Source organism: Oncorhynchus clarkii, chromosome 10 (assembly GCF_045791955.1).
Source record: "Oncorhynchus clarkii lewisi isolate Uvic-CL-2024 chromosome 10, UVic_Ocla_1.0, whole genome shotgun sequence".
Lineage (NCBI taxonomy): Eukaryota > Metazoa > Chordata > Actinopteri > Salmoniformes > Salmonidae > Oncorhynchus > Oncorhynchus clarkii.
The window spans coordinates 48,924,191-48,938,380 of NC_092156.1; the positions used below are offsets into that span (position 1 = coordinate 48,924,191).

At 41.2% G+C, this 14,190-nt stretch overlaps 1 protein-coding gene across 1 annotated transcript; it reads left to right on the top strand.

Moving 5' to 3' along the window:
- The first annotated feature begins 305 nt into the window (after positions 1 to 305).
- On the top strand, positions 306 to 13,359 carry LOC139418701 (CCR4-NOT transcription complex subunit 6-like). The gene is made up of 12 exons (XM_071168349.1): positions 306 to 770; positions 4,658 to 4,779; positions 4,927 to 5,113; positions 6,320 to 6,405; positions 6,688 to 6,789; positions 7,022 to 7,090; positions 7,248 to 7,405; positions 7,603 to 7,757; positions 7,955 to 8,109; positions 8,218 to 8,451; positions 8,536 to 8,738; positions 8,939 to 13,359. Exons 2-12 carry the CDS (start codon positions 4,668 to 4,670, stop codon positions 9,149 to 9,151), a joined length of 1,674 nt encoding a protein of 557 aa, XP_071024450.1. The 5' UTR covers positions 306 to 770; positions 4,658 to 4,667; the 3' UTR covers positions 9,152 to 13,359.
- Positions 13,360 to 14,190: the final 831 nt, after the last annotated feature.

Here is a 14,190-nt window from a genome sequence, read left to right on the forward strand (position 1 = left end):
GCAAAATGCCAGAGGTAAAACAAAATGATGTATCACATACTACCCTTGAGATTAGGAATGATAAATTAACCAGACATTCAGATTTTGCTGAGCATGTATCAGATTTTATGTAAAAGGTGTATGGGCATATGGGCTTTGGATTTGACAGACCTTGTAATTAACATCATTATCGTCATCAGGTTGCAATTAAAAATGCAGAATATAAAAATGTGTACATATGTTTTTGGCTTGATGGATATTGCACAGTGCTGTCAGTTCTACCATCTGCGGTTCTCTGCTGCTCCCCACTGGGGCCAGAAAATATTGCAATTATCGTGAGAATAGGACTTCACAGTTGCTATTGCACTGATGTGGTATACAGTAGCCTAGCTACATTTATTTTGCATTACTTTGGGTTTTTGACGCAAGTTTTATGCAAGGGGGATTGAAACGTAGTACAAATGAAATTATGTATTAGGCTTTACGATTTTTGAAAACTTAATTTGAAGACTCAGAACCTGTAAACTGTTACACTGTATCGGATGTCCACGAGTTGAATGAAATCATTTGATCCATGTTCACAACCCATTTAGATGGGAACAACAACCGTTTTGTATGTACCACTACCAGCGTAAACTGTTCGGAAGCGACGACGAGCGCTGTTATCACAGACCACAAATCTAACGGACGCCATGATTCTTGTTTTCTTTCAGTGGGTAACAGCTGACACGAAGTGAATTAGAAACAAAGGAAACACGCACTCGCCATAGCTGACTGGTATGCTCATACAGGTAAACCATCAACTTCTCATTTAAAGGTACACATTTGTTTAAGCGTACGAAAACAACGTCGTGTGTTTTGTGAGATGTATTAGCTAGCATAGACAACCCCACCAGTCAGTTAAATTAACCGAGCTAGCTAGCTAACAATGGGTACCTAGCGCGCTAGCTGTCAAACTAGCTATCTAAGCTCAACTAGCGTTTTAGTTATCAAGCAAATGAGCTAAACGTGTTAATTCACGAGGGGCACGTTTTCTCGTTGTTAATTATTGATTTATGTTGCGCTAACTAGACGTTGAAGTCAACTAACATTAGCTAACTAGCTAGTCGCTGTATTTACGTGGATGTGTACGGGGATTGACGCTTTAGCTGGATACATTGTCATCTAGCTATCCATTTATCGTCTGCCTGTGTTCTGTGTGGTTTAGTAAGTTAAATGTCGAATATCTTCAAATAAACTAATTTAGCTAACGTTAGAGCATAGTTAACGTTAGTTAGATAATTAAACGAGATTATAGACTGTAATTTGAGCGTTACTGTCTGTACCCAGTATGAAAATCAAGTAGAATGGAATAGCCAAAGAGAGCTAGTTAGCTATCATATTTGCTAATGTTTAGTTATCACACAATTTTCGTTTGGATGGTATGTGGTTAATGTTAGGTATACAATGCACATACTAAGTTAGCTTACCACTACCAACTAACGTTAGTGCAGTTAGCTAGCTAACGTTACAGATATCGGGTAACTGTTCAAAACAATGTCCACTGCTGAAAATTGATTTATGCTAGCTAGCTACAGCTTGTTTGTAGCTAGCTAGCAAGATCAGCTAGTTTGTGACTTCAATGATTTATTGAAACAAATGTTTGAACGTGCTAACCACAGTATCAACAGGAGGACAAGTGTTTTGAGAAAGGCACAGCGATTTTCAGGAACATCCTATTTTTTTGCCATTACTCGATAGCGCCACTTATCAAGTCTGCTTTTGTTGTGCTTTTGTGGTCGCTCCTAATTTAGCACATGTAGAGCTAGATGTGTTAGTACAGCCTTCATGGCCATGCCTGTGTCAATCTGTTCATGTGTCAATCTGATTGTGGCAAATGTGCAAAACAATTACATTGTGGACAAAATTGCTAAGTGTTTTTCTACGGCCTCCTAAATGCTCATTCAACATCTTGTTTTAGGGGGTCTTCCAATTGCCATAGGGCGAGAATTTGTGAATCATCTTTAGCGCTAAATGTATAGCAGTTTGGAGCAGCTGTCTACAGAGTGGTTTTACTAGAGGTTAAATTTAGTCCCAGAAACCCCAGTAGTCCACTTCTTTACATGTTTGGAGACTCATAGTGTGAAAGGGTATCTTCATGTAATGAGTGGCGAATTGTGATAACTTCAGGCTAAACATGGATTTTTTTTACTGGGTTGTACATATTTTGTGTCCTAGGAAATCTGTGTTAGACCAGTGGTTCCCAAAATGTTTATAGTCCTGTACCCCTTCAAACATTCAACCTCCAGCTGTGTACCCCCTCTAGCACCAGGGTCAGCACACTCTGAAATGTTGTTTTTTGGCATCATTGTAAGCCTGTCTCACACACACTATACAATATATTTATTAAACGTAAGAATGTGTGAGTTTTGTCACAACCCGGCACATGGGACGTGACAAAGAGCTCTTGTATATGACCAGGGCACACATAATTATAATTTTGCTCTTTATTTAGTCATCTTACATATAAAACCTTATTTGTTCATTGAAAATTGTGAATAACTCACCACAGGTTAATGAGAAGGGTGTGCTTGGAAGGATGCACATAACTCAATGTTGGTTTGTATTGGAGAGAGTCTCAGTTTTAAATTATTTCCCAGACATAGTCTGTGCCTGTATTTAGTTTTTATGCTAGTGAGGGCTGAGAATCTACTCTCACATAGGTACATGGTTGCAAAGGGCATCAATGTCATAACAGCGCGATTTGCCAAGGCAGGATAGTCTAGCGCAGCCCTATCTAGACATCTGGCAGTGGCTTCTGATTTAAGTTACATTTTTACAGAATGCAGACAGAGAAGAGCTCCAATTTCTTAATCATAGCCTCAATTTTTCCCGCACATTGAATATAGTTGCGGAAAGTCCCTGTAATCCTAGAATCAGATCATTCAGGGATGATATAACACCACCCAGGTAGGCCAGTCGTATGAGAAACTCGTCATCATGCAAGCAGTCAGACAAGTGAAAATTATGGTCAGTAAAGAGAACTTTAAGCTTGTCTGCCCATATCATTGCATAGTGCAGAAAATACACGAGAGTTCAGGGGCCTTGCTTTAACAAAGTTAACCATTTTCAGTGTAGGTGTCCAAAACGTATTTCAAGCTGTCAGGCATTCCCTTGGCAGCAAGAGCCTAACGGTGGATGCTGCAGTGTTCCCAGTGGTGTCGGGAGCAACTGCTTGCACGCGCGTTACCACTCCACTATGTCTCCCTGTCATGGCTTTTGTGCCATCAGTACACATACCAACACATCTTGACCACCAAAGTCCATTTGATGTAACAAAGCTGTCCAGCTGTCAAATACCCTCTCCTCTTGTCCTGGTTTGCAGAAGAGGATGTCCTCCTTAATTGACCCCCCGTAAACGTAACGGACATATACCAGGAGCTGTGCCAGGCCCGCCACGTCTGACTCATCCAGCTGTAACATATATAATTCACTGGCTTCTATGCAAGGCAGTAATTGTTTCTAAACATCTCCTGCCATTTCACTGATGTGTCATAAAATAGTGTTGTTTGAGGAAGGCATTGTCTGTGTAGTTTTTTTTGGCCTTTTCCCCCAGCATTGTCCCAGCCATATCTGCAGCAGCAGGAATAATTAAGTCCTCCACAATAGTATGGGTCTTGCCTCCTAGCCACTCGGTAGCTCACCATATAAGACGCTTCTAGCCCCTTTTTATTAATGGTATCTGTTGCATTTATATATGTCTTACTACTCAAGTCATCTTAATTCTCTCTCGAACTCCCATGGATTATTTTTGAAGTTGGCATGTTTTATTTCTAAATGTCTGCGCAAGAGTGAAGGGTTTCATCGAGTTGTGAGATAGCCACAGTGTGTTATGTGCAAAAGTACTGAGGAAAGGCACTACTCCCAATATAAGTGAACCCTAAACCAATGTAGTTCTCATCATATTCGATGGTCCAATGTCCCTCTCTGTTGTCCTGTGCTTTCCAGGGCAAAGGGGCAGTAGCTCTTCGGCTGCATCAAATTCACAACTGTCCGTATCCATGCTAGCTGGGCTAACAACATATGTAGAATTACTGATGCTAGCATTGGATGTGCTCGTGGAAGCAGAACAACTTGTCGTCGACAGGTGCAGGTTTAGTACTGCTGGTAGAAGTGGTACTGCCAGTAGAGCTGGTATGTGTCTCTATGGACGTGGGCCTTATTTTTTTTAAAGCATTTATTCATTTTCGAGCAAACGGAATGAGCAGTAGCTACATAACGGACCGTTAGTGGAATTCCCGCAAGAGAGTAACGGTTAATGTGATTGGATGTTAATTATTTGACTAGGCTACCTGTATTTGACATTGTGTTGTTATTTTGCTGAACACTAGATGGTTCGAGGCTACTCGGGCGTGGGGGAAAAAACTCACCCAAATGTGTAGCCCCGTTGGAAAATCTAAATGGGCTGTTTTTGAAAATGTGAAGATGCATATGTAAAAAGTGAATCACCTTTTTATTTGGCGTACCCCCGACTGCATTTCACGTTCCCCAGTTTGAGAATACCTGTGTAAGACTAATTGTCTGTCAGTCAATCTCTAGGATGTATCTAAGAGGGTATGGTTTCAAATCGACCATGCAAAGTTTCTGGTTCAACATTTTGTTTCAAATTGATCATGCAATCTGTTTTTGTGTTTTTCAGTATTATAGGGATGCCCAAGGAAAAATATGATCCGCCAGACCCAAGGCGGATGTACACAATAATGTCCACTGAGGAGGCAGCCAATGGGAAGAAGTCATACTGGGCTGAGCTCGAAATTAGTGGTGAGTGCTGGTGGGGGCGATGGCTTCCACATGTTGGCCTAATAGGTGTATTCTTTATTTCCATTTAAGTTGAGTAAGGGTATTTCTGTACTCCTTTTTTCACTGAGTCACTCTCTTGTCCCCTGGTTTCCCCACTTGTTTCGGCAGGTAAAGTGAGGAGTCTGAGCACCTCATTATGGACGTTGACTCACCTCACTGCTCTTCACATCGGCGATAACTCCCTCTCTCGTATCCCGCCCGATATTGCCAAACTTCAAAACCTGGTGTACCTGGACCTCTCATCCAACAAGATCAGGAGCCTGCCTGCCGAGCTTGGCAACATGGTGTCTCTCAGGTCAGTCATAGTGCAAGTTGAATTGTGTCCATTGTAGGCTAAGTGTTTACTCTGCTAGTTTGGAGAATCGACATTGCTGTGTCTTCCATGTGAGAAATGATTTGCACTAAAAGCTGATGATTGGTCCTGTTAAAGGCATGAGTTTGCTGTTCTTCATTTAACCAGGTTTCTATTTAATTTAAACCTTTTCACAGTTCATGCTTCGAACCCTATTGTTTTGAGCTATTTACGCTATAATTGGAAATGTTAAGTGTGTTGTTCATCTAATCAACAATGCCATTTCAGCATCCCTAGGGGATTTGGGCTGAGAGCACATTCTATAAAGTAGATGGATGAAGAGACATTTCAGCCTCCCATGCGTGGTATTAGACCTCTGTTCCCCACTGTGATTGAAATTGGTAATAGCTAGTTACTCTGTTTCAAGGAAATGTATGTTTTTGTTTGTATCGTTCTTGTGTATGCCCTCTCCTGCACCCGTCCCTCAATGACAAATTGCTCATTAACTGGCTGAGTAGACATGGAAATGGCCTGAACAGATACTTATTGATTGACATGCTGACTAGACCGGGTGCGTGCACCATCGCGCGCATGTTGATTTTGTCCATCCACATCAGATGCGATCAGGACACGCAGGTTAAAATATCAATACGAACTCTGAACCAACTACAGGTTGAAAAACATTAAACATTCATGGACATTTAGCTAGCTAGCTTGCTGTTGGTAACTAATTTGTCTTGTGATATCAACATTGGATTGTTATTTTACCTGAAATGCACAAGGTCCATTTTTTTTCCTTCTGTATCATTGTAGAATTTTGAGTCACACACAATCCTGTGTTCTCTACTCCGACAATTAATCCACAGATAAAAGGGGGAACCTAGTTAGTTTCTAGTAATCTCTCCTCCTTCAATCTTCTGTGGACTTTATATGGCGGTTGGCAACCTACTTTAAGTTGTGTTACTGCTACCGACTGGTGTGTGGACCTCAGTTCATCTTTCAATCACCCACGTGGGTATATGTTCCTAAAACCAACTTCTATTTTAGCGCCTGGCTACGCAGACGCTTGTTGATGCGCGCAGCAGTTTGGGTGAAATGGAGAAAGCCGGTCACTTGTGTGAATACTTGAATGTTGTCTTCTGAATCTTGACCTATTGCTCTCTACTGTCTCTAGCCTTCTAAAACATGTATGTCTTACTTCTTCAACAGGGAACTTCTTTTAAACAATAACCAGTTGCGGGTTCTACCTTTTGAGCTTGGAAAACTGTTTAAGTTACAAACACTGGGGTTAAAAGGTAAGCTTTCCCTGATAGTTATTACATTTTGGTGGTTTGTGGCATTGAAGTTGATTATTTGAAGCTGGTCTTTCTGTTCATGGGGTCTTAAATTTGCATGCAGATTATCCATTGACACCCTGCGTTTTCAGTTTTTATAATAATCTGTTTATGCTGATTTGGTTGCACATCCAAGTGATTTCTAGAGTGGAGGTCATAGAATGATAGATGTCATTGTTTTCATTCTGTATCATTGAATCTGTGTAATATCTAATTTCTTTCCACTGTATCCTTCTCCTGCAGGAAACCCACTTGCACAAGAAATATTGAACCTCTATCAGGAGCATGATGGCACAAGGAAACTGCTCAACTACCTTCTGGACAATTTGGCAGGGACCAAACGAGGTAAGTTCAAATGCAGGAAAAGCATATTGTTGTTTTGAATTGAGTGAGGTAGATAAGTTATTATTTTCTTTGAAATTTGGTGAATGGAATGACTTGGGTCTGTCAGTTGATCTTGATGATCATATTGGGGAACAGTGGTGACTATGAAGTTGTATTTACTCTCCTTTGAATCGCTCATAATGGTATTTTGGGGAGCAGTGTAAGGATTACTCATTTTCCCCCTCTGTCGCAGTCAACTCCGAGCAACCCCCACCCAGATCATGGATTGTCATGGCCGAGCCTGACCGGGCACGAACAGCAGGTAACTAACTCATCCACCGTTATAAATCACTTGCAACACCTATTCAAAGTCACACACATCAACACAAAGAACATTGTGTGTGTTATTGATCATATTCAGAGCCCTAATGAGAGACTGTAGCATAATCTCATGTCTGTGTCCCTCTGTCCTGTTCTAGCCTTGTTTTCTGTGATGTGCTACAACGTGTTGTGTGATAAGTATGCCACACGCCAGCTCTACGGCTACTGCCCCTCCTGGGCCCTTAACTGGGAGTACAGGAAGAAGTCCATCATGCAGGAGATCATGAATTGCAACGCTGACATCATTAGCCTACAGGTGGGCAGACAGATGCTGATACTGAAAGTTACAATGAATTATAGGACACATGCGTGGTACAATCAGTCTAGCATTTAAGGCGTTGTCTTGTGCGTTGCGTTTGCGATGTCACCTCCATAAGTTACAGGTCATATACTTTGAATAATGCACCTTCAAGATTAAGATTAACCTGAATTGTCCTGGTTTTTGCTGAACAGGAAGTGGAAACAGAGCAGTACTACAACTACTTCCTACCGGAGCTGAAGGACCAGGGTTACGAGGGCTTTTTCAGCCCCAAGTCCCGCGCCAGGACCATGTCGGAGTGTGACCGCAAGCATGTGGACGGCTGCGCCATATTTTACAGAACCGAAAAGTGAGTGCCACACTGCCTCAAGTCAGTCTTGATTAGATCATGAGTTCAAGTATGTTTGACATTTGCCCTGTATATAGTGTTTCAGAGGTGTAATGATTCTAAATTCAGCCATTGCGGTAAAGCCTTTTTAAGCTGTCCCAGAGGCAGCACAGTGCACTCACCTGTCTGTTCTTCTGCCTCTCCTCTCTGCTGTCTAGGTTCAGCCTGGTGCAGAAACACACGGTGGAGTTCAACCAGCTGGCTATGGCAAACTCTGAGGGCTCAGAGGCCATGCTCAACAGAGTCATGACCAAGGACAATATTGGTGTGGCCGCTCTTCTAGAGGTGCGCAAGGAGATGATGGAGCAGTCTGGTGAGTCTTTCTCACACTACACATACGCCAGCAAAAAAGCATTAATTCCATATGGCTTAAATGTTTCCATGTCAAAACGCTGGTGTTGTCCAATGTGTGTTTGTCTAGTGGGAAAGTCTCTGCACGGCATGGAGAAACAGCTCCTCCTGGTGGCCAACGCCCACATGCACTGGGACCCGGCGTACTCCGACGTCAAGGTGGTCCAGACCGTCATGTTCCTGTCTGAGGTGAAAAACATAGTGGAGAAGGCCACGCGCAGCCTCAAGCTATCCTCAGTTTCCGGGGAGACAAATGCCGTCCCACTCGTCCTGTGTGCTGACCTCAACTCACTCCCCGACTCTGGTGTGTACTGGGTCAGCTGAAAATCGAGTGTGTGTACTCTACTGTAGTGCCTTTTCTGTAATTCCTGGTGATCTGTGTGTGCAGGTGTGGTGGAGTACCTGAGCTCGGGCGGAGTGGACAGCACCCACAAGGACTTCAAGGAGCTTCGCTACATCGACAGCCTGACCAACTTCAACTGCAACGGCAAGAATGGCACGTCCAACGGCAGGATCACCCACAGCTTCAAGCTGAAGAGTGCCTACGAAAACGGCCTGATGCCTTACACCAACTACACCTTCGACTTCAAGGTGAGACTGTCACGTTCATGTCTTCCCGCTTCTGTATATCGCTCTTTTTGCATCGGTGTAAAATTTGTGCTCCACAGTGTTTGTTAGCTGTTCTAAAAGACTGGGTTATTATGAAAGCTTGGGTCACACCGGTGAATAATTTTCTCCAAGCCGGGGATGTGAATGTATCGCCATCTAATGTGCCTTTCCTCTCTGTGCAGGGCATCATTGACTACATCTTCTACTCTCAGCCTACGCTCAATGTGTTGGGAGTTCTGGGTCCTCTGGATCCTCACTGGCTCCATGAGAACAATATCAGCGGCTGTCCCCACCCCCACATCCCCTCTGATCACTTCTCCCTGTTTGCACAACTGGAGCTGCTCCTCTCCTACCCGTCATCAGTCAACGGAATCCACCTGCCAGGCCGCAGGTAGTTCTCCGAGCCACAAGAGGGAGCTGTTGCTCCAACCTCGTTCTATTTTTCCTGCAAAGTCGACAAACACATTCTGTATCAATCAAAATACAATAATAGGAGTGGGATATGGCCAGCATTTTACCCCCATGGATTTTAACTGAAGCAAAAGTTCACGACGATCTCAACAATATGTCTTTATCACATTTTCTGGGCACAATTTAATGTTGTATATTATTTTCACACCGTATCCCACGTAGCAGTCCTGGGTGTTTCGTTTTTACGTAACCTGCAGATAAATTGTTGAATTGTGTGGCAATACCATGAGGCCCACAGGGAGTGCATGCATCTGTAGAGTATTTTCCCACCTCTTATCACCAGTGAGAGATTTTGTTGAGGGGGGATTCTTCATGTCAAAAGCATGAGCTTGTGTACACACAAAGTTAGAGCTGCTGACTAACGGCGAGTAAACTGTAGGCTATAAAAATAGTTGCACACTATATTAAGGGTAATTGATTGTGTAAAAACCAACGTTTCGGTGTTAGTACCACAGTGCCGAAATGTTGGTGGTTTACTCAATAAATTACTTGGAGTGTGTGTGCATATGTGTATATACACACACACATATGTATGTGTGGCTCTCTTTATATCCTACGGGGATTGTTCATGTCACCACAGTCCAGTCAGAGCGAGCAGCAAAATCTCAAGACGCCACCAATCGACAAGATAAACCCACAAGGCCGATATACCAGCTTTAACCAGAGTCAGTCTCAGCCGCTCCAAATCCATTCCCTCGCATTGCCGTATCTTGCCATAAAGAGTGTAGTAGGTTTGGAGGTGCTGGAGAGAGCAGGCCAAACGTTGCACTTTTGCACTCGCTGGTTCTGAGACCACCTCTCCGGGTGCTAAAAGCCTGTCCTCTAGCTCAGCGGCTCCATTTTATACTGAGTGGTGCAATCGCTCTGTGCAGCTAAAGCACAAAGGCATTTTCAAACCTCCTCTTTGAAAGACTACTGTAAAATGTCTATTTCAGTGTATGATGCTAGGGTGATAATACGTGTAACTTATCTAGACTCATAGCATTAACACCTCGGACTGGTTCTGTTTTTTTATGGCCTAATCGCAAATCTGAACATCATCGCAAAATTAAGCGACTGCCTTTTAAATATTCCAATGCAATTTTACCGTAGTCACGTGCCATAGAGCCATTTTGAATCTAGCATCGGATATTAAAATGTTACAAAAACCACCAGTCATTCACTGGGAATGACCTTTAGTGATCCTTAGCAATGGGGCTTAGAGATTTAGAAAGGGAAAATGGACACGGTCAGTCTGACTTGGCAGCTTCAAAACAGGTTGTCTTATGCCAGAGACCCCATTTCTGACCCCATAGCTGTGTAGCCAAATGGAATTGAGCAGGGGCCAACTTGCTTTAAATTACATATGGTTTAAAGCAGGGTTGACATCCCCCCCCCCCCCCCCCCCAAAAAAAAGACATGCTCCAACAGACAGGTCTGTGGTGCTGTCTTTTAGGCCAGTAGCAGACCTTCCATTACAAAGACATCCACTCTTCAATCCAGGGTTATTCCTCTCCATTACTAATAGCTATTTGTTTGATACAGGAACCTGGGCTAAAATTGATTGTATATGAACTGCAGAAGTCCTAATACACTGCATTATTTTGTACCTGTAAGTATGATCAGATTTGGAGAAAATGATTGTATTGTAAATTAAGGCTAAATTTGTATCCATTTTAATTGTTTAAAGTTAAGAAAATGTAAAAGACCAGCTTGTATAAAAAAAAAAACGAAACAATAGAGTTTTTTTCAGGTGTCCGCCGTTGCAAGTTGCACTTGACCAGGTTACATTTTCCCGATTTAACCACTTTTTTTTTTTATTTAATTTTTTATTTTTTATAAATTTAATGCATTTCAGAGGCAGGTTTCTGGCTATTTTCTCACATCTGTCTTTGGAATTTGCAGTAAAACATAAAACGTGCCTCCCTGATTCTGTTCTCTAATGCACTGCCAGTGCTATCAGTGAACACCTGAACAGCCTCCTATTTTTCTCAAATTGAAAACACCGTTTAGAAGTTTGTTTTTTTGCATTCGCTATCAAACATATTATTTCCTTGTCTCACTTAGTTGATATTTTAGAGTAATCGGGTAAAGTGGCTGTTTTTGCCGGGCTTTTTTTTTTTCAGCTTAAACTATAAGCTGCTCTTGTCTCTTAACGTGTTTTAGATCGGTTTTATCATGTCCTTTGTTTTGTCTTTTCGAGGAACCCGATCATGCAGAGGTCCATACTTGGAAGCCTCCCCCTCTTCCTCAGTCTAGTGTAAAATAGTTGTATCTAGAGCCACTGACTCCAACTCAGGCAATTCTCTTTACATTTTTGTTTCATTTTGAGGTGTTTTTGTATGTCTACTGCTAGACCACAGTGATCTATTCTATTGTCTCTAGTGCCATTTGATGCATTCTACTTCAAGGCCAATTGTTAAGTCCACTTATATACTGTACAGGAAAATATCAAACTAAAGGGGGCATAAAATGTTATTCATAAATATTGCTCTGAGCTTGTTGTGAGCCAGCGCTATGGCGTGGCCCAGCTTGTTTCCAAACCACAAGTGGCACTGTAAGATCAGCTACATGAAAAAATATGATCCGTTTTAAATTATTGATATTTTCTCTTAAGGCCAATTTGCGTGTTTTGTTGTGCTCTCCTGAATTGTTTTATTTTTTATTCAATGGATTGACAAGCATTTATTGTAGATCACTAGTGCAGCTACTCATGTGGCTTTTTTTTAAATGATACTTTTGCTGTTTTGCAAAAGCAAATTTTTTATGAATTTTACCAAGCAGGAGAAAACGGTGGAAAGGGTTCCGTCTTGGTCCTTTTGTTGTCCCTTTCAATTTTCCACCATCCTTTTTTGTTTTTCATCAAAATCAATGTATCTGGTTAATTATATTAGATTGCTGATGGTGTTGTAGCTAAAAGAGATTTTTTGTAAATTGTGAATAAATTGTATCACATTTCCTTTCATGAATTGTTTGTGTATCATGACAAATGTATGATTGGTTTGTCTGTCTTTGCTCATAGTTTTTATTTTGTAATTCTCAAACCAAATTTATTTTTGTGATAATGTTGGCACTGAATTATAGATTTATATTGTTGCTAACGTTTGATTTAAGAGAACATGATTTGAACAGTATTTTAAACACTTGACAAACATCCTAGAGAAAACAAAGTTGCAGATAAAAGATTTGTCATGGTCACCAAATGATATTCTCCAACTTTTACTTTTTAGCTTTATAGAACCTTTGTTATTGGATGTGGGTTCTGGTTAGGTAGAGGATGTCGGGTAGTAGCCAATGTTGAAGAGATGGCTGGTGTAAAAGACTGCTTGTAAATGTGCAGCATTTTGAGGTTCCACTGATTTAGCCAACATTTATTACCATTTGACCCAGACATTATTCCCCTGCTGTTTGATCTGAAGGGCAGACCCTAGACTAGAGGGTGGGAATGGAGATGTTTGGCAGGCACTAGTCACGGCCTAGTTTATTAACATAATTTAGGCACAACTAATCCCTGGCACTGTAGGTATCTTGCCTTCACCCTTTGTTACGTTTGATAACTGGTGCATCTATGTCCACCACAGTCCTAGTTCATAGGCAAAATATGAATTTGATGTGACTGTCAGATAATTGGCACTCAGTCTTTATGTATAGTTTACCCAAACTTGGCAATAATAATTAAAACATTCTACTTTTTTGATTTTTTTTGTTTTGTAACGCTTTGGCAGAATTTACAATTACCTGTCTTTTCCATTTGAATCTGTCTCAATCTGTTTATCGTTCTCTCTCTTAAGTAGAAGTAGTAATGCAATGGTTAGGTTTGTGGCCAGCTGAAAGTAAGTGTATAGAGGTAATGTGTCACTATGTAATGCACTGGACCAACTCTTGTTTACCAGTTATGGAATACCAGCAACACACTTGCACAATGTTTTAAAGAGTTATGTATTTGGAAAAAAATATAGATATATAAAACATGGCAGCTGTTTTTAATGTAATATTAGGACATGTACAGCAACCTAATGGTAAACCATGGTCTTCATTATTTCACTGTTATCCTCTAGTCTTGGTTCTCTTGAGTAGTCGTGTTTATACTTGTTTCCTTTTACACCTCTATTTTTTTCCTACTTTTGGTTGACTATAAAATTCTATATCTGTTTGTCCTTGTGTACTGTATTTATTGTGTGCATGTCCTACACCGGAGGGAGTGAATCAATGACTGGTAATCTCTCATGGGCAAATGAAACGGTCGTCACTAGTTGCCACAAAGTCATAAACCCAACCCCTTTTCTACAATTTGTCTTCTTAAAATTTGATTTTAAACCTAACCTTAACCACGCCATACTGCTAACCTTATGCCTAAACCTAACCTTAAATCAAGAACAAAAAGCACATTTTTGTTTTAATGAATTTTTTAAAAATCTAGCCATTTTTGAGTTTGGCTGTTGTAACTAGTGACAACCAGATGACATGGCGAATCTGTCAAGGTTTACTTAGAATTTTGTGATTAAGAGCAGCAGTAGTTCCTGGTTTTGGGTATTCGTTGACTATTTGGACGAATCAGGATTTACATGGATTTACGCTTCCTTCCTTCGTTAAGACTTGTCCGGTGATTTTCAAGGACGTTTGCTGATGATAAGAGGTTTCCACTCGATTCCACAGCCACAAAGTCAGAATTGTCTATCATAAAAAATAATGAAAACAAACATTTGCTTCATGGCAATGATAAACATGGGTGAAATTAGCGGAAGGGAGTTTTGCCAAGATATTCTGTTTGCGAAGGATTAGACTTCGCTTCCTTCCTTTGTACAAAGGTAATCGCAATTGTTATCGGCATAGAGCACCCACGGTGGAGGTGTCATAATACCCATAAAACCTAGTGGTTAATCGGAAATTATTCAAATAGTTTTTCCACCATTCATTTTTCCCATAGAGGATTTTAGAAATACTTAAAATAAGGTCTGTCTTTCATGAAGGCTTACCCTGGCGT